This window comes from Anguilla anguilla, chromosome 8 (genome assembly GCF_013347855.1).
Source record: "Anguilla anguilla isolate fAngAng1 chromosome 8, fAngAng1.pri, whole genome shotgun sequence".
Lineage (NCBI taxonomy): Eukaryota > Metazoa > Chordata > Actinopteri > Anguilliformes > Anguillidae > Anguilla > Anguilla anguilla.
Window position 1 is genome coordinate 15,212,722 of NC_049208.1, and position 22,496 is coordinate 15,235,217.

Genomic DNA, 22,496 nt, shown 5'->3' on the forward strand with positions numbered 1-22,496 from the left:
TCCTTCAGTTCTGATTAACTGGGAAGGGAAGTATTTTACCCCGGCAGTGACAACCCGGTCTTTAGAACTCATCATTACACAAATTCGCTCCTATAGTCTTCAGCACAAAGCACGCAGGCAATTAGCCCAGATGTACCACGTGAGGGAGCTGGACCAATCAGCCCACAGCGTTCTCTGCGCTTCAAGTAAAAAGAAACAAACCCCAACTCTTCCAAGAGCATACTGTAGTTTACAAATTTCAATGCCCCAGCTGCAGCCTGTAAGACCGGCGGCTCGTACCGCCAATGGCCGCGTCTGTCTCACGGCACAATGCCTTCTGGGTAAATCCAAAGACACAACTGACAAATAGTCTGCTGTCATTCAGCAACACAGTAGCTGTGTTACGTATTCACAGAGCCGCACAAACCAAAAATAATGAAAAAGGGTGCATTTTTATAAGAGAAACGAGAGCGATACTGCTGCCCGCTTTCATTACTGTCAACAATTCTGTGGGCTGTGAAGAGGAACCAAAACAAGGCGTGGCGCATTGTGATAGCGACCGCTGTATGTTATTTTTGGAATCCTGCCTAACGAACATGGATGTGGAGATGGGAATAACATTAGAGAACCGTATTCTCCAGAAAAAAAACAGGCTCTAGAAAAAAATGAGTGAGAAGCTGATGTTGTAAGCAGCGAAAACTCCCTATTCATGCACCGTGACCACCACACCCAAATTACCGTGGCCACACTTCCTGGAGTTTACTCAAGCTGCAAAACAAAGCATGACCCTCGTCATGTGACCACTGCACTGCGACCCTGTACAAGTATATGAGCTAATAAGGAGCTATTAAGGGTTCTTTTCGTGACAGAAATTTGAGGCCATTCTAAATATTTAATATAAGTTTAGTCAAAGAGGAAGAGAGCAAGAGAAAGAGAGAGAGAGAGAGAGATAGACGGGGAAAGAGCAGGGTGGAGGGAGGCACAGATGGAAAGAGAGCGGGCAACACCCAATCCCCATTCGATCTTTTGGACAGGATCCGATTTCCCGGGGAAGTGGTCGCGTTTTCCCACAGGCGCGCGGGCCACCGGCGGGGGCGGCAGCGTTTGGCCCAGTTCCGCGCGCGTCGATGCGGTCCAGCCAGTGGCCGCGCGGGAAAGAGGACCAGACGACCGCTTACGCAATCCGTACAGACTCAGGGGAAAAAAAAAACCTCTCCTTTTCCAGGTCACGGACACGAACGCTTAAAATCCCAGCAGCAGCGTGGGTTAAATCTCTGGGGGATTGTGGAACAGTGGAATGCTCGGGTGAGGGCTGAAGTAGCAACGTCGCTAACGCTGTGTAAAACACGTATCAGCTTGGGGCTCGGAGTGGGGTAGCAACGTCGCTAACGCTGTGTAAAACACGTATCAGCTTGGGGCTCGGAGTGGGGTAGCAACGTCGCTAACGCTGTGTAAAACACGTATCAGCGTGGGGCTCTGAGTGGGGTAGCAACGTCGCTAACGCTGTGTAAAACACGTATCGGCTTGGGGCTCTGAGTGGGGTAGCAACGTCGCTAACGCTGTGTAAAACACGTATCGGCTTGGGGCTCTGAGTGGGGTAGCAACGTCGCTAACGCTGTGTAAAACACGTATCAGCTTGGGGCTCTGAGTGGGGTAGCAACGTCGCTAACGCTGTGTAAAACACGTATCAGCTTGGGGCTCTGAGTGGGGTAGCAACGTCGCTAACGCTGTGTAAAACACGTATCGGCTTGGGGCTCTGAGTGGGGTAGCAACGTCGCTAACGCCGTGTAAAACACGTATCGGCTTGGGGCTCTGAGTGGGGTAGCAACGTCGCTAACGCTGTGTAAAATACGTATCGGCTTGGGGCTCTGAGTGGGGTAGCAACGTCGCTAACGCTGTGTAAAACACATATCAGCTTGGGGCTCTGAGTGGGGTAGCAACGTCGCTAACGCTGTGTAAAATACGTATCAGCTTGGGGCTCTGAGTGGGGGGCTGTCCCGCTATGCTGGCCGTTTGGCGACTCTCTGGCCCTCCCCGCACAGTGGCGGTCTCTGCTGCCCCGTTTCCCTGGACCCGCGCCAGGGTGCCGCACGTCTCTCCGAAGACGTCCATCGCGCTTAACGAGCACGACCCGGCCTCCATCACTCCATCAATCTGCTTTACGCCGGCGCTCTGCATATCCAGTATGAGCATTAGCCTGATTGTTCTCCATCTTTTTATGAACTCGCTGATGTGCGCTGCTGTACAGAAAAATCAATCTTAGCCATTTCAGAAATCCTATAGTAAATATGACACGGTCGCTGCTGCCCCAGTTAACCCTTTCTTCTCTGCTCCAGACAGGGGAACCTGCTCCGGATTTCCCACAGTGCTCAGAGGAACAAGGGGCGCAGAACAGAGGCGCTAACGCTAGCAAAGCAGGCCAAGCCAAAACAAAACGCAACGGCGAACCCTAGAGAACACACATCTGGTTCCACTTCTGCACACCAGGAGCACAATGTTGACTGGGCTTCAGGCGACTCTCAAAACACATTTCTTTTTCCCAAAATACAGGAAGCTTGGATTATTCTATGAATACACGCTAATCTTGCAGTTAGACGGAATTGCGGGCGCATCCATGGATCTGCAGTGCGTCACGAGGCCCAGCGGCACCTCCATCTCCAGCCAATCAGTGGCAGCGGCATTTTCACACGAAGAACCGGACTCTCAAATGCATCAATGTCTGCACCAATAGGCAAAATAATGAGAAATGCTAAATATTAAGATGATGTCTTAGTTCGGTCTTACTCTTCTTAGAGAGTTATAAAAGAGGACATGTTTCACAATCAACTCATTAAAATCATATAATTGTTTCTCCGAAAGCAGTGAATGGAAAGTGAATGGAAAGTCTGCCATTGTGCAGACGACTTGCTGCTGAAACACACCACCCCTCCGCTGTGATTGAACACAGAGAGGGGAAATCATTGAAGACTTATCGAAATGTCGCCGCTCGCTTTCACGGCCGTGCCCTCGTGAAACACGGCCGCCGTTCAGCGGGGGAGTCCGGACGCTATTGTTTTCACTCTTCCGTCAGGCATCCGTAGAACAGATGGGGCCCGAGAGCCACCTCGCACCTCTCACACACACGCATCAGCGGCACATTAATGAGTAACTAAATCAGCGGGTACGTGCTAACGGCTAGCTAACCGGACCCATGCGTACTCACCCTGCAGGCACAGAAAGCACATACAAATGACCTCCTGCTAAACACAGCCTACAGTACAGCTACTGTAAAATAAGCTGACATCACACCTGAATCAAGAAATCCGGTGGCATAATTGACATGGAAAAACACAAACTATGGACATTCTGTGGTTGTATAGCTTTTTGAAAGAGCTATACAACAAATACAGTGGTAGAAGCAAATTCTTCAAACGCTTGAACAGTTTTAAAACGGCATAGACTCATAGATTAGTTCACCTGCGGCCAGTAGTCCAGATAAAGGCATCTGGAGACATACTAATGCAAATGCTAATGTGTTTTTGAGTGTGCATACTTGTGTGACTCCAACTCCAATATATGCAGAGTTTGAGAGACACAAGTATGCACGCTCAAAAACACATTAGCCACCCATTTACGGTAAGTACTTATATCAGATATTAGCATGTGCATCCCATTATGTCAAGCGCTACGCCTTTATGATTTGCACTAAACCAAATCTCAAGCAGCAGTTTGGCTTTTATTTTGGCTGCACGTTATCCTTCAGGATGACAACACTGTGCTATAAACTGCAGCTTAATTCAATAAACCTGACAAAACAAATGGGCCCTGTGATTAATGGATCAGAGGAGGGCGGGGCCCTGTGAGTCACAGTGCCTGGACTGTGAGGTCATTACAGTCAGTCATGTTCCCCAGCCAACACACACGCAGGGGGCGGGCAGGGGGCGGGGAAACTGATCCAGGACCCCGCCCACACATGGGAAACAGCTGCATAAGACACTGGCTGGAATTTGACAGAAACAAAGGGTAGAAACAAAGCTGTTAGTCTTGGCCAAGTATCGGTGGGCCTGAAGGCTCTGTTTCAGTGTGAGATGAGAGGGAGGGACAGGGAACAGGAAAGCGCCTTTTGAATAACTCAAGTGGCACACTCCGCTATCAGTCTCCCATCAGAGGGCGGGGCCAATGCCGGAACCTTTCTGAGCCAATAAAAGTGACGCGGTCAGCTTCCAAGCCAATAGAAAAGTGTGCTTTCATATAACGCCGAGTCTGGTCGAATCAGACGGCAGCAGACGGGAGGCCCTCACCTTGACCCCGTGTCCCACGTCATCCAGCACGGTGTAGTCTATGGGCTTCCGAATATACCTCACGGGCCTCTCCATGTTAGCAGGGGCGATGATCTTGTGGGTTCTGGACGTGTTCTTGTTTGTCGTCAAAATGCCGATCTCTCGCCTGGCAACCTTCTCCTTGTGGATATCCACAGTCTGAAAGAGAGAGAGAGAGGGGAGAGAGACAGAAAGACACAGGGAGAGAGAAAATTCTGTGAGTGCAATATTGGAGCTGTGGGGGAGGGGACGGTCATTTCATTAAATTATACAACAACGCTCATCAAATGTAATCGAATCATAAAGCCGGTTTACAAAGCTTTTAATCGTGTAACATAGTTAATACACCCCCAACAAAGTCCATTTACAAGACGATAAACAGGAACAAATTGCAGAGCATCCATTTGACTGATAAAGCAATCATGCCATGTAATATAATTATTCTGCAATCAGTATTGACAAGTGCGTGTCCACCGACGCACAAACACAGTTACAGTAATAGGCATCAACAATGAGCTCCCAAGAGCCTTCACGTTTCGAAAATGTTCATTGACTGAGTGTCCTCAGATTTTTCCTTTTTTTTTTTTCTTCAGGGGTAGGGAAAAAAATGTATCCTGGTAACCAACAACAACATGGGTAACAGCACCCAGCAATTATTTAAACTGATCGGTTGTGACAGTCTTCATTTACAAAATTACCCATAAGTAACTGCGTAACTGATGCATAAGTAATCTGCAGCTTCGAGAGCCTCTCTTGGTTAATTCACCAGAGTCTCATCTGTTCCACCCACCATCCAGATGAGGAAACTGCTGATGTGGATCTATTTATACTAAGCAAGTCACCCTGTGTCAGGCACCCGTTATAAACAAATGAATTATGGAAAAGAGAGAATAATGTATATGCATATTATGCAGGATGGCTACACAGCCTGCATGAGCTCTATATTTCCTCCTCAAAGCCCGAAGGGCTGGAGGGAAGGATCAAGGGCACAGAGATGAATTATTAAAATCCCACTTTGGGAAAGGAAAGCACTGGCTCTGAGCATCAGAGATTGAGATCTGCTCTTTCTGTTGAGTATCTGAGAATGAGATTGGCTCTTTCTATTGAGTATGAGATTGACATCGTCCCAACCACGGAGCTCCCCTGGAGTGGAAAGAACTCCTCATTCCTCCATGGACCGCTCAGTCACTGCCCGTTTTCTGCCATGGTCTGACAGCGTACCTCTTTAGACTGTACCTTGCCTACTACTCCTCCACAGGGTACATGCCTACTCCTCCACAGGGCTACTCACACTCACTGTCTTATATCACTTGTATCCTTGTTCTTGATCTTCTAGCACTTTCCTGTTACACATGCATCTAGCACTTTTGTGCTGCATCATTTCGATGTTGTAGCCTTATCTCATATCTCATGCAGTCATGCATTGCTTCTAGTTGGGACTTGCCATGACTTTACTGACTTAGTCTATGCTTGCTGCGTGAACAAGACTTGATGTTCATGGCTAGGGACACTGAATGAGAATAATAACTTATCGGACCTGTGTTTGGTAGCTGTTCCAATGACCGGTATGCACTTATTGTACATCGCTTCAGATAAAAGCGTCCGCCAAAAAATGTAATGTAAATGTAATGAGACAAGACCAAGTATGTTCACCTGTAAAGAACTAAAGAGAAGCTCTTTCATAAATCCAGAAAATATTGCTTGCCATCTGAAACTGGGGGGTGAAAGACCAGCTCTCTGTTCTTGTTGACCAGTTTCATATAATCTGATGCTGGGAACAGTTCAAATACCATTTTCCTTTTATATTCCCAGCGAACAATATATTCTCACAATGTTCTTGGAAGGTTTTGTCAATGTTACACAAATTTATTTGCTAGCTGGGTTCCGAAAGGTAATACCAAGTACTTATAGAGAGCTTATCATTTGCACCTGAAAATTGAAAAATAATTTAGGAGCAGATCTACAAATTGGGATGCATTAGTGAACTTGGGAAAATGTTAGCATAGAGGCATGGGCATTCACCCTGTGAAAGTACTGCTGAGTGATAGTGATATTTACACAGGTGCTGGGTAATTGTGTGAATGTATACAGAGAGAGAGAACGGTGAGGACACAGTCCTATTGAAAAGATCTTGCTGTCATGAACACGGCTGGACTTTGTAACAGACTCTGTATTCGTGCTTTGACCGAGTCGCCATGGAAACTCAAAAGAGTTTCCCACGAGTGGCTCGCTGCAATGTGACAAAAGTGTGCGTGCGGTAGAGGAGAATTCTAATTTCAGCCTGCCCCAGGCTGCATGCAACACTGCAGTACAGGCACCCTAACTGTGGGAACTTGAATTAGTCATATTAACATCAACAGTAATTAAAATATCTTCAGTTGAACCTGATGTCTCAGACCCTCAAACATACTCCACATTTAACCTGAAAAAAAACCGTTTGTAAATTCTTAAGATTTACATTTATGGACTTTTTTTTTTTTTTTTACTTTCTTTACTTTTTTTCCTCCAAAGCAATTAAGACGACCTAAGACAATAAGATCAGATTTAAATCCTTTAACTAGTCCAGCGAGGTTATTTGAGAGAAAAATATTCCAGGTGACCTGTAACACGCTAAATCACAGCTCTTTAGAACTGGCACTCTGCCCTGGCTGTTACTGTCCCATGAGCCACGCCCCTCTCTGATTACGTGGAGAACGCTTCTCCCGCCTTGGCTTCCCACACCTCTGTATCCACGGCAAGCCGGGAGAACGAGGCTCTCTCAGTGGCCGCATTTATAAAGGGTGCGACTGGCAGAAGAGTGAGCGATTCTCCTAACCCTGCCCCCTCCCCTGCCCACCCCTCCCCACCCCTGCAGCTGGCTCCACTGTAAATAATGGATGGAAACCGCCCCAGGCCCCAGGCTACTGCCACAGTATGACAGCTCTGGGTGTCATTTTTTCCCTTTATTGTTTTTTAATTTGTTTCTTTTTCTCCACTGTGAACTGGGCTGCCTTGGTTAGGCCTGACCTCTCCACAGCCTCATGGGAGATTCTTCTCTCATCTCACAGGCAGTCCCCCGCAACCCACTTTGCTGCAATTAAACCCATCTTGAGGGGAGACAAGGGGGGGGGGGTGGGCGTGGTAGGACACAGAGGGCGTGGCCATGGAGCCGATCACACTTTAAGAGCATGACCCCCCCCCCCAGCCATCGGACCAGGTCACCATTCACGTATCCGTTCGTCCTCGCTGTTCTCATCCCTCTGATGACCTCATTTCCTGCCAGTGTGGAGGCTTCCTGTGGGCATTGGAGAACAACGAACATGTGGCTTGCATGTTCAAATCCCAGATGAGACACTGCTTAAAGGTAGCACATTTCAACAGCTCCACTAAGACCACTGCTGTACAACAGTGATAAATAATGCATAGATATATGAAGAGAACTACAGAGGGAGGGATTGAAACAGCACTCCCTCATAGCACTCTCAGCGTCGAGTTGTGCTTGCAGCACCGAACACACGACTGCAACTGTTAAAGATAACTGGATAACAGACCTGACCGGATAACGGACCTGACCGGATAACAGACCTGACTGCACTGGATGATGGACCTGACCGGATAACAGACCTGACCGCACTGGATGATGGACCTGACCGGATAACAGACCTGACCGCACTGGATGATGGACCTGACCGGATAACAGACCTGACCGGATAATGGACCTGACTGCACTGGATGATGGACCTGACCGGATAACAGACCTGACCGTATAATGGACCTGACTGCACTGGATGATGGACCTGACCGGATAATGGACCTGACCGGATAGCGAACCTGATAAGTGAGCTGGTTCGCCATCGGCTGCACGCCATCTTGAATTGGGCGTCAGATTCACCAGAGAGGCTGGGTATCAGTTTGCCCCATAGCCCTGGCAGCGAGACAGCGGTGTGAGTTGGGGGGGGGGGGTGGGGGGGGGGTTCACAGAACAGCCCATTAGTCTTCACAAAGCCCCAGAGGCCAGTGCTGACCTCGCACGCCACGCCACGCCCCCCCCCCCCCCCGGGGTTTCGGGTGCTTCCTGCGTCTCGCTCTCACGCAGAGCGCGGGTCTGCGGCGGCGTGCGGAAGCGCTAAGGGACAAAGGCGGCCGTGATTCGATTACCGCGACCGGGACGCGACGCAGTGCGACAGGGCGTGAGAAAGTGGGGTGCCCCCCCCGGAAGCCTCCCCTGTCACCGCCCCCACCCCTATCACCCCCGCCAAACTTCACCATACTTCAGACTGTTCCAAAGGCATGCATACGGCCTGCCACAACTGATTAAGCGCAGAACCGGATAAACTAAACAGTACCTATCTTCCACACATAGTGTACTGTGAAAATGCAACGTTTCTGCTGGTAAGATTTTGCCGTGGCGTCCTTACCGCCACACCATATTAAATAAATAATAATAAAAATAAAATAAAAAATGATATATATACTGTATATAGCCTATATATTAAATTCATAAATTAAAAATGTTAAACTTTCTAAATATTTCTGCCTAAATGCACTTTCAAAACCATACTGTCGCGTCCACATGTACATTTTCAAAAAGAGCCTAGGCCGCGCGCTCCGTGCTTGCTCCTTTCTGAGGTGGTCGGAAGACGCTTCAGATATTACAAAAAAACCATAGTGTTAACCAGTGTTTGAATTGGACCAAAATAAGTGCCGGTACCTACTCATCAAAATACATACTGTTTAAAATAAATTAATGTTGGTAATCAAAAGAAGAGTCGGTACTCATATACAAGTCCCGACAGCTCCTGCCCATCTCAAGCACTGGCGAACTATCATTCGTTGATGACAACTTTTCTTGAGCATCAATTTTGGCTATATAGCCCTCTATTCTTGAAGATAGAACTTCTAGATGGACAATGTGCTCTTTTAATTGTTCTCACCCCACCATAACTCAAAATACAGGCCTATTTTGCTTCAATATTTACAAACAATACAAGGGTTAACAAACCTTTTATGGTTTTAAAGTACATCTAAAACTACTTTTTAGCTCTTGAAAACTGCTATTCCTTGTATCAAGAGCTCGTCAGAGCTAAAAGATGGATTCAGATATTTAAGAAGTCTCAAGAGGTTATGTTTTCATAGTCTTGAACTTTTTTGCCTTTGCTACACCAACCCCCCCACCCCCCACCCCCCCTTCGGACACCCACCACCACACGAAGAGATCAATTCCACAGGACACACTGAAATGCAATTCAAAAACTACCAGAAGTTTTATTTTGTCTGCATCATGTGAAACCAGCATGCATCCTCAAAATGGATGCCAGTTTATACATTCAGTATGGACTGCAATGCTGAATTTCACTGTAGCTGACTTTCTGGCACAGGCCATGGATTCTTCCATATGATCATCCCATACAATCACAATGGTGCATGTGAACAGGATCTCTATCTCTCTTGGTCTCTCTTGCTTTCCATCTCTCTCTCTCCCCCTCCCTCTCTCCCCACTTCTCTCCGTGATCCTTCATTATGTCTCCACTGGGAGCAAATTCAGCCATCTCTTTGTATAAGCAATATTTTATGGGTGCTCCATCCTCTGAAATATTGATGTCGAGGTAGCCGGAATATAAAATTGAGCTGGCACAGTTAAATTCAGCATGTCTCACACTTAACTCTCAACTGGGGCGTTTGCAGCGGACGGCACGTCTGGTGTGTGCGGCGGGCGGTGAGGCGGGTGGTGAGGTGGGGGTGGGAGGGGGAACAGTGACAGCGGTTGGCGCTCGCATCGCGGTGCTCAGTGCTGATGCTGCTGAGCCCTCAGCCTGGCCAACGCGTGTCATCGGATGACAGCGCTTTCCCCGTGAATCACCCGCCGCGCGCTCCCTCCATATTCATGGCCGTCGGGCCGCTCGTAAATACCACACTGGGCCGATAACTTTCTGCGGCGGAGGCGGGATGGCAATCTTCCGTAATCCATCAAAACACGCTTCCTGTACCCAGATCACCCTGGTGTTCGGCTGAAAGCCTGGACTCACTATATCCAGAGGGGGGAAAAAAACTAAACTTTAAAAAGAGGCTCTCTTACAAAGTAGGTCTTAACAGTAGTACAGTTGAAGATAATGTCTTAATACTGCCCCAAGCCAAATCTCCCTCACCAAGAACCTCTCCATTAATTTGCTGATACCATCTGTCTGAAGGCTGATTGGCTCTAAATGGCAGACAGATGTTTATCACGTGACTCAGATTACACTGTATCTCTAGAAAGTGTCTGTTCTCTGCTGAGAACGTATTAAAAGTGACTAAGCCCGCCTCCGGGCTTACTTGTAATCGTCGTCATCTGGGCAGCGGGGAAGGGAAGAGCTCTCCAGGAGCAGCCATTGCAGCGCGGCAGAGACGGATTACACATCCCGGGTATTAACGGGAAGGGGGAACGCGGCTTCGAAGACCCAGAGGTGTCTGGGGAGGAAGCGTGGGAGTCCGGCACCGCCCTCGAAGCTCCCGCTAACCCTGCGCGGCGCGACATAACGCCCCCTCCTCCTCCTCCTCCTGCTGCTCTTCCTCCTCCACCCGAAACCTAGCCGTTCTCTCCTCTTAGCGCACAAACACATACAGGAAGTAGGTGGGGGCTGCCCTGCGTCTGACTCATTTGTTCTGCTGCGCAGTGTCTGTGTGGGGCACCCTTCGCAGGGCCCCTTCTCCACAGCACAAGCAGTATGACTCTGTTCACTGCTCCTTTTCTTTATTGTCCTAAATTAAAAGTTACTTTCACTACTGAGTCTAAGCACTGGCTACAGAGGGACTTCACATGCAGAACTACCCTAAGAGACCGGACACGATCAGTCAGCCAGTTTATGTACAGGCATCTTAATGGACGGCACACGCTACAGGCCAAGCGGGGCGGGGGTGGTGGAGAACGGTCATCTCCGTCCGGTCCTGCTCTCTCCGCGCTCGTTCTGTGAGAGCAGCTGCGAGGTTTTCGCGGCAGGGTCGTCTGCAGCAGCCGCGTGGGGAGATGGATCTCGCCCTGTGGGGGCAGAGTGTGGATGGGGGGGGGGGGGGGGGTGGTCTGGTAGAGCAAGCGACCGACAGAGCAAGCTTGTCCTCTGCAGCGAGATATCACTATTCAGAGACAGGAAATTCGGGGTTCTAATAATGACAGCTACCGAAACAAGGCCGTTTCTTTTTTCTCCACTCTAAAGATAATAGCACGCCGCGTGTACCTTTTCACTTTCATAGTGCCGGCCGTGTCTGTGCAGTAACTGCCTGACGGAAGAGAACGAGCGCTTCACGAGCAAAACACAGCTGCGATGTTTCACAGTCAAGAAGCCAGCATTCCCCCCACGATGTTCTCCAGCTTCCGTAAGTTGCTGGAATATCTTCGGAGAGACGGAGGAGCAACTCTGTTCCGCTGCTATGACAAAAATGTGCGGAAGCTTCACCCCACAGGTCAGACCGGGGGGCTAAAGGAATCACACACAAGCGTTACTGATTCCGGGCGGCCAGCTGACGGGCAGACAGTGGTATTCACAGGTGTGCCTGTCATTCTGAAAAACCTCCTACGTTTCTCAAAGCCTGAGCCAAAATGGCCGCTGAATTAAGTAAGATTAAATTTAGTTTAGGCGGATGCACAAGAGGCATACTGGTATGGACAAGATAAATTTAGTGAATATTTCAACAGTATAAAGAGTGGATAATAATTTAGAACTGGATGGAAAATTAGACTGTAAACTTTGAAGTGAGAGAAATCAGAAGTACAGTTTAAGAACCTATTTCCAAAGAGCAGCCTGGACTGTGATCACCCAGCACCAGCTCAGAGAGGAATGAAATCGCCATGGAAACCCCTCTCTCACCAGCGTCTTCCTTGCAATTGGCATTCGGCCAACCCATGACAGCACAAATTGCTGTACTGCGCATGCTTTGGCTTCACACACTTCATATACACTTGAGTTAGGGCACCATACATGGCTAATCGACCGAAATCAAATGCTTGGCTCAACCCTAATTTTCTCATTTGGCTGAAAAGATGAGCTGATATTCCATAAACGGTCACCTGGATAAATCTGACAATTGTACAAGATGAATTCCCCACTCCAACACACACACAGACCACCAGACAGACGGACACAGATGCACCGCACACAAGCGCACACCTCGAACCCAGGACCCATCACACAGGAGGGAATGGATTTTGTGGGTGTGGCTGGGTGAGGAAGCGGAGAGCTACCTCACGCGTCCTCTCTGAGTGTGTTCTGCACACGGCAGCCCGGTGTGACAGGAAAAGCACCTCTGCGCCGTGCCTCAGCCCCGAGCGCAAGCGCAACTAAAATACGCTTCCGGCACAACTAAAATAACGGCTAGAGGTGAGTTTCAAACGCTAAGAGACATCATTACACTCAGGCACGTGAAAGCTTGGGCCTTTTTGAGCGCTAGCACAGAGGGCTGATGATTTCCTCTCCACAGGGCAGAGCGTGCTCAGAGTTTAGATCCGCCGCCCCCCTGCTTGCAGGCCCAGGCAGCGATCAGTCAGGAATGCTAACAGGACTGCTTCCGGTGAGAGGAGCGCCGCTGCACACACATTTTTTCGTTTCGGGTGAAACGAGGTCACGGAGCCTGCTGGACAGGGGCCAGGCGTGTGGAGAGAGGACGCCAACCGCCACTCATAAAGACGCCCAAACTCTCACATGCACAGACCACACCCACACGCACCCACCAACGCGGACATCAACACACAGACCGCACACAGGCTTGCACACACACGTGGGCTCACCCTCACACTCACACAATCTCACTTTCACACACACACACACACACACACACACACACTCACACACTCTCTCTCTCTCCCACACACACACACACTCTCTCTCTCTCACACACACACACACTCACACACACACACTCTCTCTCTCTCCCACACACACACACACACACTCTCTCTCTCTCACACACACACACACACACACTCACACTGCTGTAAGAGGTAAGCAGAGCGGTAAGCCTGCCAGCGCTGACTGCTGCTGAACACATGAATGGACACCGCTGGGCCAGGCTGTCCGGGGCAGGGGGGGCGGGGCCCAGCTCTGGGGGGTTATTAAAGCGTGCCAGGGCCCGCTCACAAACGGGCCGCTGTTGTCACGCCCGGGAGGGCTGAATGAACAGTGAGCGCGCCGCGGCCCGGCGGCCAGGGGGCAGCGGAGCGCCCGAGAGCCCGGCGTTACCCAGCGCCCGCCGCGGGCATTATAACCAGCGCCCGGCCCCGGGCATTATAACCAGCGCCCGCCGCGGGCATTATAACCAGCGTTATAACCAGCGCCCGGCCCCGGGCATTATAACCAGCGCCCGCCGCGGGCATTATAACCAGCGCCCGCCGCGGGCATTATAACCAGCATTATAACCAGCGCCCGCCGCGGGCATTATAACCAGCATTATAACCAGCGCCCGCCGCGGGCATTATAACCAGCGCCCGCCGCGGGCATTATAACCAGCGCCCGGCCTGCGGGCATTATAACCAGCGCCCCCCAGCGGGCATTATAACCAGCGCTGAGGGCATTATAACCAGCGCTGAGGGCATTATAACCAGCGCCCGCCGTGGGCATTATAACCAGCGCCCGGCCGCGGGCATTATAACCAGCGCCGCGGGCATTATAACCAGCGCCCGGCCGCGGGCATTATAACCAGCGCCCGGCCGCGGGCATTATAACCAGCGCCCTCCAGCGGGCATTATAACCAGCGCCCGGCCGCGGGCATTATAACCAGCGCCCGCCCGCGGGCATTATAACCAGCGCTGAGGGCATTATAACCAGCGCCTGGCCTGCGGGCATTATAACCAGCGCCCGGCCGCGGGCATTATAACCAGCGCCCTCCAGCGGGCATTATAACCAGCGCCTGGCCTGCGGGCATTATAACCAGCGCCCGGCCTGCGGGCATTATAACCAGCGCCCGGCCGCGGGCATTATAACCAGCGCCCGGCCTGCGGGCATTATAACCAGCGCCCGGCCGCGGGCATTATAACCAGCGCCCGGCCTGCGGGCATTATAACCAGCGCCCGGCCGCGGGCATTATAACCAGCGCCCGGCCGCGGGCATTATAACCAGCATTATAACCAGCGCCCGCCGCGGGCATTATAACCAGCGCTGAGGGCATTATAACCAGCACCCGCCCGCGGGCATTATAACCAGCGGCCGCCCGCGGGCATTATAACCAGCATTATAACCAGCGCCTGGCCTGCGGGCATTATAACCAGCGCCCGGCCTGCGGGCATTATAACCAGCGCCCGGCCGCGGGCATTATAACCAGCGCCTGGCCTGCGGGCATTATAACCAGCGCCCGGCCTGCGGGCATTATAACCAGCGCCCGGCCGCGGGCATTATAACCAGCGCCCGGCCTGCGGGCATTATAACCAGCGCCCGGCCGCGGGCATTATAACCAGCGCCCGGCCGCGGGCATTATAACCAGCATTATAACCAGCGCCCGGCCGCGGGCATTATAACCAGCGCCCGGCCGCGGGCATTATAACCAGCGCCCCCCAGCGGGCATTACAACCAGCGCCGCGGGCATTATAACCAGCGCTGAGGGCATTATAACCAGCGCCCGCCCGCGGGCATTATAACCAGCGGCCGCCCGCGGGCATTATAACCAGCGCCCGGCCGCGGGCATTATAACCAGCATTATAACCAGCGCCCGCCGCGGGCATTATAACCAGCATTATAACCAGCGCCCGCCGCGGGCATTATAACCAGCGCCCGGCCGCGGGCATTATAACCAGCATTATAACCAGCGCTGAGGGCATTATAACCAGCACCCGCCCGCGGGCATTATAACCAGCACCCGCCCGCGGGCATTATAACCAGCGCCCGGCCGCGGGCATTATAACCAGCATTATAACCAGCGCCGCGGGCATTATAACCAGCGCTGAGGGCATTATAACCAGCGCCCGCCCGCGGGCATTATAACCAGCGCCCGGCCGCGGGCATTATAACCAGCGCCCGGCCTGCGGGCATTATAACCAGCGCCCGGCCGCGGGCATTATAACCAGCGCCCGGCCGCGGGCATTATAACCAGCATTATAACCAGCGCCCGGCCGCGGGCATTATAACCAGCGCCCGGCCGCGGGCATTATAACCAGCGCCCCCCAGCGGGCATTACAACCAGCGCCGCGGGCATTATAACCAGCGCTGAGGGCATTATAACCAGCGCCCGCCCGCGGGCATTATAACCAGCGGCCGCCCGCGGGCATTATAACCAGCGCCCGGCCGCGGGCATTATAACCAGCATTATAACCAGCGCCCGCCGCGGGCATTATAACCAGCATTATAACCAGCGCCCGCCGCGGGCATTATAACCAGCATTATAACCAGCGCCCGCCGCGGGCATTATAACCAGCGCCCGGCCGCGGGCATTATAACCAGCATTATAACCAGCGCTGAGGGCATTATAACCAGCACCCGCCCGCGGGCATTATAACCAGCACCCGCCCGCGGGCATTATAACCAGCGCCCGGCCGCGGGCATTATAACCAGCATTATAACCAGCGCTGAGGGCATTATAACCAGCACCCGCCCGCGGGCATTATAACCAGCGCCCGGCCGCGGGCATTATAACCAGCATTATAACCAGCGCTGAGGGCATTATAACCAGCACCCGCCCGCGGGCATTATAACCAGCACCCGCCCGCGGGCATTATAACCAGCGCCCGGCCGCGGGCATTATAACCAGCATTATAACCAGCGCCGCGGGCATTATAACCAGCGCTGAGGGCATTATAACCAGCGCCCGGCCGCGGGCATTATAACCAGCATTATAACCAGCGCTGAGGGCATTATAACCAGCACCCGCCCGCGGGCATTATAACCAGCACCCGCCCGCGGGCATTATAACCAGCGCCCGGCCGCGGGCATTATAACCAGCATTATAACCAGCGCCGCGGGCATTATAACCAGCGCTGAGGGCATTATAACCAGCGCCCGCCCGCGGGCATTATAACCAGCGCCCGGGCGAGGGCAGCAGCCGCTGCCAGCGTCGCCACCCTTCCACGTTCCACCAGCTCACGAGCGGCCCGCGGGCACTTTATGGAGCTCTCGCCACGGCGGAGATTTTAGAGAGGGACCCCAGCGGGGGCCGGCCGTACTGCCCTGCGGGGACAAAGCGTGGACGGTCTTCAGCGCCGACCGCATCTCGCCGCGACCGAGAGCGACCTCACTCCAGCAGAGCTCACGGAGCGGCACCCAGGGGCCAAATCTGCCGAAGCGCGGCTCCTGCGTTTGCATATGCAAATAGGGCTGTCACTCCGTACTCTAACGAGCCCAAGGAAGCGCGGGCTTCAGAAAGGACGCCGCTTCCTTCGCCACTTTGTCCCCGCCACATGAAAGGGGTCCTCAAGGCCTGTCAGGGCCAGACAGCATTTCATTCATCCCCACAAGCGAGGCCTTTCTCCGGGGATGAAAGCTGCTCAGTGTCCCCTTTGCGCAGGGGCCGCGTGAACAGAGGGCCCAGCGACGCAACGCGACCTGAAAAGCGGCCCGTTTGAAAGGGCCGGCGTAGGCAGCCCTCCGTGAAAGCCGCGCTCGGGGAAGGCTTCGGGCCGGACGTGCCGGGCTTCATTAATCCAGTCCTGTGTGGGTCGCTTATTTCGCGCGTCCCTGGTAGCTGGCGCCTTCCACTCAATGGGGTTCATTTTTAAAACACTTGGCAACTTCTAGCCCTCAGAACACCCAGAACAAGTTAACTTGTCTGCAGTCATGCGTGCGGAGAGATGCAGCCATGTGCTGGGCCACCTACTGCTGGCGGACGTAAATGAGGTTAAAACTGATTTATTCAGGGGTGTCTTTCCAGTCTTCCGTCTCTTTTTAATCGAACGATTTCTGGTCTGCTGTTGCCTAAGTATCACAGCCCTTTCACGTGAAGACTGGAAGATCACCTGCCCACATGATCACAGGCACCCAAGCCATCTGACAGGTTGTCACTGGTATGGTCACATGACCTTCAACATGCATGTTTGGCCATTGGCTGCTCAGCTACACTGCAGCAATACATTTCCCCATGACAAAATGAGTCGTGGGACGAGGGCTGAGGTATGATTTAAGCAGGACAGCTTCCCTCTGGTTCAAGTGTACAGTTTCCCTCTCTCGTGCTAGGTACAGAACGCATCAGAAAAACACCATGTGAAAACGCACTTGCACTCCCAAAGGCCCTGAAGAACGACAGCCCCCCCCCCCCCCCAAACCCAATTAATTAACACCCTCCATCATCCCGTTTTGGCTTAATGAGAATCCCCATATACTTATCCCCATAACTGCTTGAGTCAGATTTTGAAGTCTTAAGAGGCACTGATTATGTAGAGGCCCGATAGGCCTTAATGGAGCAGGCTAAGACTGCGGGTGCATTGTGGGAAGGCTGACCTGAGAGATGTGGTTTATGGAGGACTCCATCCTGCGGAGCTGGGAGGCCTGGATGTCCAGCAGCTGCAGCACATTGTTGGCCAGAGCATTGATCTGATAGGCCACGCTGGCCAGGGACTGGGTGGTGTACGCTTTGGTCTCCTCAAGGGCCTTACGCTTGTCCTGGGCCTAGAGAGAGGGAGAGGGAGGAAGGGAGAGAGAGAAAGCAAAAGACAGAGAGAGGTTAGAAACAGGTCAGCCAGGAACATACAGTAAACACAAAAACATACACCCACATACACACAAATACAGAATATCTCTGGTTCGACTCATGATGGCAGAATAGCCAAGACTGAGCGTTCAATTAATAATGACGAATAGAACACAGTTGAGTTAGCGGTTTGACCGTGGTTATGCCCGGTAGAAAAACACACAGGCCGCTCTGGAAGCAAGGACGGCTGTGTTTCCGATGGTCACCACGACCGCACTGAACCACCGTAACCCGCGACCTTCTCGCGACGGACCGCCACCCTCCCCCTCCCCCTCCTCCCCACCCCCGCAGAACTGGGCCAGCGTGGGCCGCGGGCTCAGAGAGGAAGGCTGAGGAAAGTGCTGGCACAGCGGTCGCGGTCACAAGCAGAAGCAGAAGAGAAACTCGGTCACAAGCCGAGAGGCCCGCTCCCCTGCTCCCCAAAATATCCTGCAGGCCCAACCCCGCTCCTGGAAGTGGAAGCGGCGCAGACGCTTCTGGCCTGGGCCATTGTTGCTTCACCGTCACATGATCAGCGTCAGTCTAAGCGAGCCTGAGGGAAGGGGGAGGGGCACTTTTCCATGCTCAGACACGATTGGTTCGAGCAATTTCCAAAACCGCCCGAGGGAAACTCCACAAATGACTTGGCAACTTAACGTCATTAGCGGCAATGGCCCTACGGATTTAGAAATGTGTGCCGAGAATCATTTGACTAAATGGCCAGACAAAAACTGGTTTTTAACGTGCGACATTTGACGTTTGGAAAAAAAGAAATATTGCTCAACATCCATCATATCAGCCTCAACATGAGATCTGGGTATTTTATGTAAAAAAAATAATAAAATAAATTGAGAAAACTGTGGTCATCTATCCCTTTTGAAACAACGGGGGTGAATACTTCACATTCTCTGGTAAAGTAAATTTAAACAAAGAACACAAATTTGTGGAACTTGCATTCAACTGTGATGGAACAGAGGATTTTCAAATACATTTTAAATAAAAACAAATCCGAAATGAAATCATTTTGCGGCAGAGTAAAGCGTAAAAACTCACGAGGGGGGGTGAATATTTCTGCATTCCACTGTACATAAGCCGGCTCACTTCAGCATGGGGTAACCTACAGAGAGCAGGCCTCATTCCCCTGCTAATTTAACCCAACAGGATCTTAACTGAGATGTGGGTAAAACACGAGCAGTTCGGTCTGAACAGGACTGTCAGCTTGCGCTTCAGAAAGGTGTAAAAACAGCACCGTGTGGTTAACCTGGCTTTCGTACCGCACATCCCTGGCCTTTCGCTCAAAGGTGCGATGCCACAGAGGCGGGTTCCTGTGAACGCTGCAACGCATCTGTCGCTGGCCGGGCGCAAGCGAGGGGAACCACGGCGGCGCCAAAAATAGCATGCTCCTGATTCGGCACGCGAAGCGAACGAGGACAGGGGGGATTGTGGGAAGGCGAGCAGCTTTTTGAATGGGATACGGTAGCACAGCAGCAGATGCTGAGGTCGGTGCGAGGCCTTCGGGGAAGGAGGAGAGATTTCAGCGGAGCGCCTTCCCGCCGCCGCGACCATCTGCTCGCCAGGTCGGGTGGCGCGCGTCTCCCGCCCCCGCCGCGCGCGTGCTGGAGAACGCAGGGCCCACCGCGGCCGCGCCCGCGCGGGCAAACGCGCAGCCGCCTGGCCGGCGTGCCCGGGGAGCACCCGCCACACCCCGCCGCTCCAGCACCCAACACACACACACACACACACCCCGCGACTGCCCGCGAGAGACAAAGAACGCCGCCGTGCTAACATTCCGGAACATTCTCACAGCCCCAGAGAGAGTCCTGTAGAGTGAATTATTAAAATCCTACAGTTGTGCTATTTTTACACCTTCATAGATAACCCTGCTGCTTTCAGCACTTTGTCGTATCTTCAGATGGTTCCGAAAATCCAATATATTCGGTTTAACTTGCCAAAAAGAAGAAAAAAAAAGGAACGGAAAAGAGAACAGCAACTGCAACGCTAGGTGTAACATGGTCTTACCACCAACATCAAAGCAGTTTCGCATATGCTCAACCAGTAACCGCAGCACTGGGTGTGTGCACAAGCATGCATTTCAGAACCTGGTGACGTCACTCTGTATGCGCACAGACTTCGTTTGAAAGCTCCTGCTCCTCGGGGCTTTCACACAAGGCTCTGTGACTCAAGCTCACAGAACCTGTAAATAATTCAGGGGACAGCTGACATGCACAGAATTATTCAGACAGAAGGCAATCAAAGAGCAAAGCCAGCCATATTCCCTGAACCTCGCAGAACGCACGGCAGGCTTTCCCTGTTCAAAACCAGTACGGCACTCAATGCTCGTCACAGTACTGCACTGCATTACACATGAGCATAGAGTGCCAGTGACATTTTTCAATATGAAGTCTAAATTGATTTTACAGATATGTAATTTTTTTTAATATAGTGACAGAAAATCCGAAAGAAAATTGGAAGCATTGTGCATACTTTATTACATCAAATTAACAGACAGCTTTTCTGTTAATGTGATGACAGCAATCAACATAGGCTATATGCAATGCGGTTGCTTTATCATGGAGGCATAAAGTGTAACGCTACATTGGAGTCCATTCTAACTGCGTCTGAGTGCAGGTAGGGAGCAGGACTGTAAGGGTGGTTACTAAGGCAGAATTAGGGAGGGAACAGGCCTATAAGGAGGCCCATAATGTAATGTATAAGAGCGGCCCTAAGGCAGTATAGGGAGGAGCAGGCCCATGAGCACTCTGTCAGAAGGAAAGTAACAGAGCCCCTCTCCAGAGGGGAAACGCCCAAGGTCAGGGAGAAATGCACCTCCTCCCACTCTTCCTCTTCCTCTTCCTCTAACCCTCTCGGTTTCGCCAAGTGTGAGCCAGGACTACGCCAGCGCTCGACACAGAGAGGGTGGGCCAAGAATCCATCAGCCATCAAGACAATACGACCATTACACAACAAGATAACGCTCTGGTCTGATACAGTGGCCAACTCCCCCGACAGCACGGAAATAAGAACAACATGCCGCAGATCATTTCTGCTTCATCCTTGGCCTTTCCACGCCGTTTCCCCGGCCTGTGTGTACAAACCTCTCAAACGGTAGAGCTCGGGAAAGGAGGACGCCCGGCAGTTTGCTCTCTGGGCATAATTACGGAACTGATCCAGAAGTCCTACAGGCACGCCATCGTAAGGGAGGTGTTGAGATGAGACGGAGCTGAACGCAGCCGGCGAGCACTGACACAGCCGACTCGACACAAATTCAAACCTGCAACCTCCAGGCATGTTCCCAACCAAACTATAACAAACCAACACACGAAGCTTGGAGACAGACAGAAATGTGTAGATGTTCATATGAAAAGCTCGGCTCCTCGGCACCACAGCTCCACTGCTAATTGCTTGGCTTTATTCATGCTGCGATTTCAATTTGGCGAAGTGGGAAGCGTTTCCCTCCTCTTCAGACGGGCCCCGGCGGGCCGCGCGCCGCGCGCTGACTCTCGGACCCCCGTATCGGTCGGGGGCCGCCGGCCGCGGGCCAAACGCCGCCGCGTGTCAGCGGGGTTTAAATGGGAGTTCCAGAGAGTTCCGCGGAGAGAGGCGAACAAAGAGCAGCGGTCAGCCCATCTGCACGAGAGGGGGGCCTCTCATCAAAGCGCTCCAGCGCACCGCAGGCTAACGCTACGCTATCTGGGGGAAAAAAAATAAAACTGAATGTGGTGAAAGCTACATCGCGGGCAAAGGTAAGCCTGTGGAACGTGCTACTGTGCTCCAGTCCTTGGTAACAGGCTAGCAGCTAGCTAGCTTCCGAATGCATTTCTGAGCTACTCCTTCACAAGCCAACACCACCGCTGGGTAAAGAACCCATTTCACATAACGTGCGGCTCACTCCGGGGAAACGGTTTTAGGGACAGGAGCAGAAACCGGACTACAGATGAGCTCTTCGGCCACTCTCATACCCACACACAGCATGCTACGACTCCTACGCGAGTGTGAAAATGACAAACGCCTGGCTTTTTACGCTCCCCCAAAAAAATAATCTTTAAATAATGACTTTCTGCAGCGAGGTCTGCATTCACTCAATCTTCCAGACTGGAATGTTAACAACATCTGTCCCACTCTGTCACTTAATCTCTCCTTAACAAGTACTGAAAAAAGAACAAAATGGAGAGTCTTTCCCTCCCGTTTTTCCCGTTGGCTTAGCGGCGGATTTTTAATCTGATGGTGAAATATCTGAATGAGGGAACACTCGGGCTCCTCCTCCCAAGAAGTGGATGCTCCAGGCTGCAGCGGTGACCGCTGGCATTTACCCGGGCACGCGGTGCCAGCTCCACTTCACTCCAGAGCGTGCCACGGTAAGGATGGCCGGTCGACACTGCGACTCCTGTGACGACGTTTAAAAGACGAGACTGCGATGGTTAAGAAGGGAGCGAGGCCAAACCGCACGGCCTTGTGGGATGCGGAATGGCATCTGGAGGTCCCGCCGACTTCCAGGATCGTAGGGGGGGGGGGGGTAGTTGAACCCAATGGCAAAGAGATTACAGGCCCTCTCTAATCTCCGGACAAGAGGACTTGTGCAAACAATGCAGGCCCAGCATATGTCCGTCAAAGCAGAGCCGGCCC

The 22,496-nt window shown here is 52.1% G+C and overlaps 1 protein-coding gene across 6 annotated transcripts in view; it reads right to left on the reverse strand.

Moving 5' to 3' along the window:
• LOC118234165 (abl interactor 1) overlaps positions 1–22,496 on the reverse strand; it is a 45,732-nt gene that overhangs the window by 14,714 nt on the left and 8,522 nt on the right. For all 6 annotated transcript variants that reach the window (XM_035430555.1, XM_035430554.1, XM_035430553.1 and 3 more), the window contains exons 2-3: positions 17,645–17,812; positions 4,260–4,436 (exon numbers count right to left, since the gene is read on the reverse strand). In XM_035430555.1, coding sequence (XP_035286446.1) covers positions 4,260–4,436; positions 17,645–17,812 — 345 coding nt within the window. The remainder of the gene's footprint in view (positions 1–4,259; positions 4,437–17,644; positions 17,813–22,496) is intronic.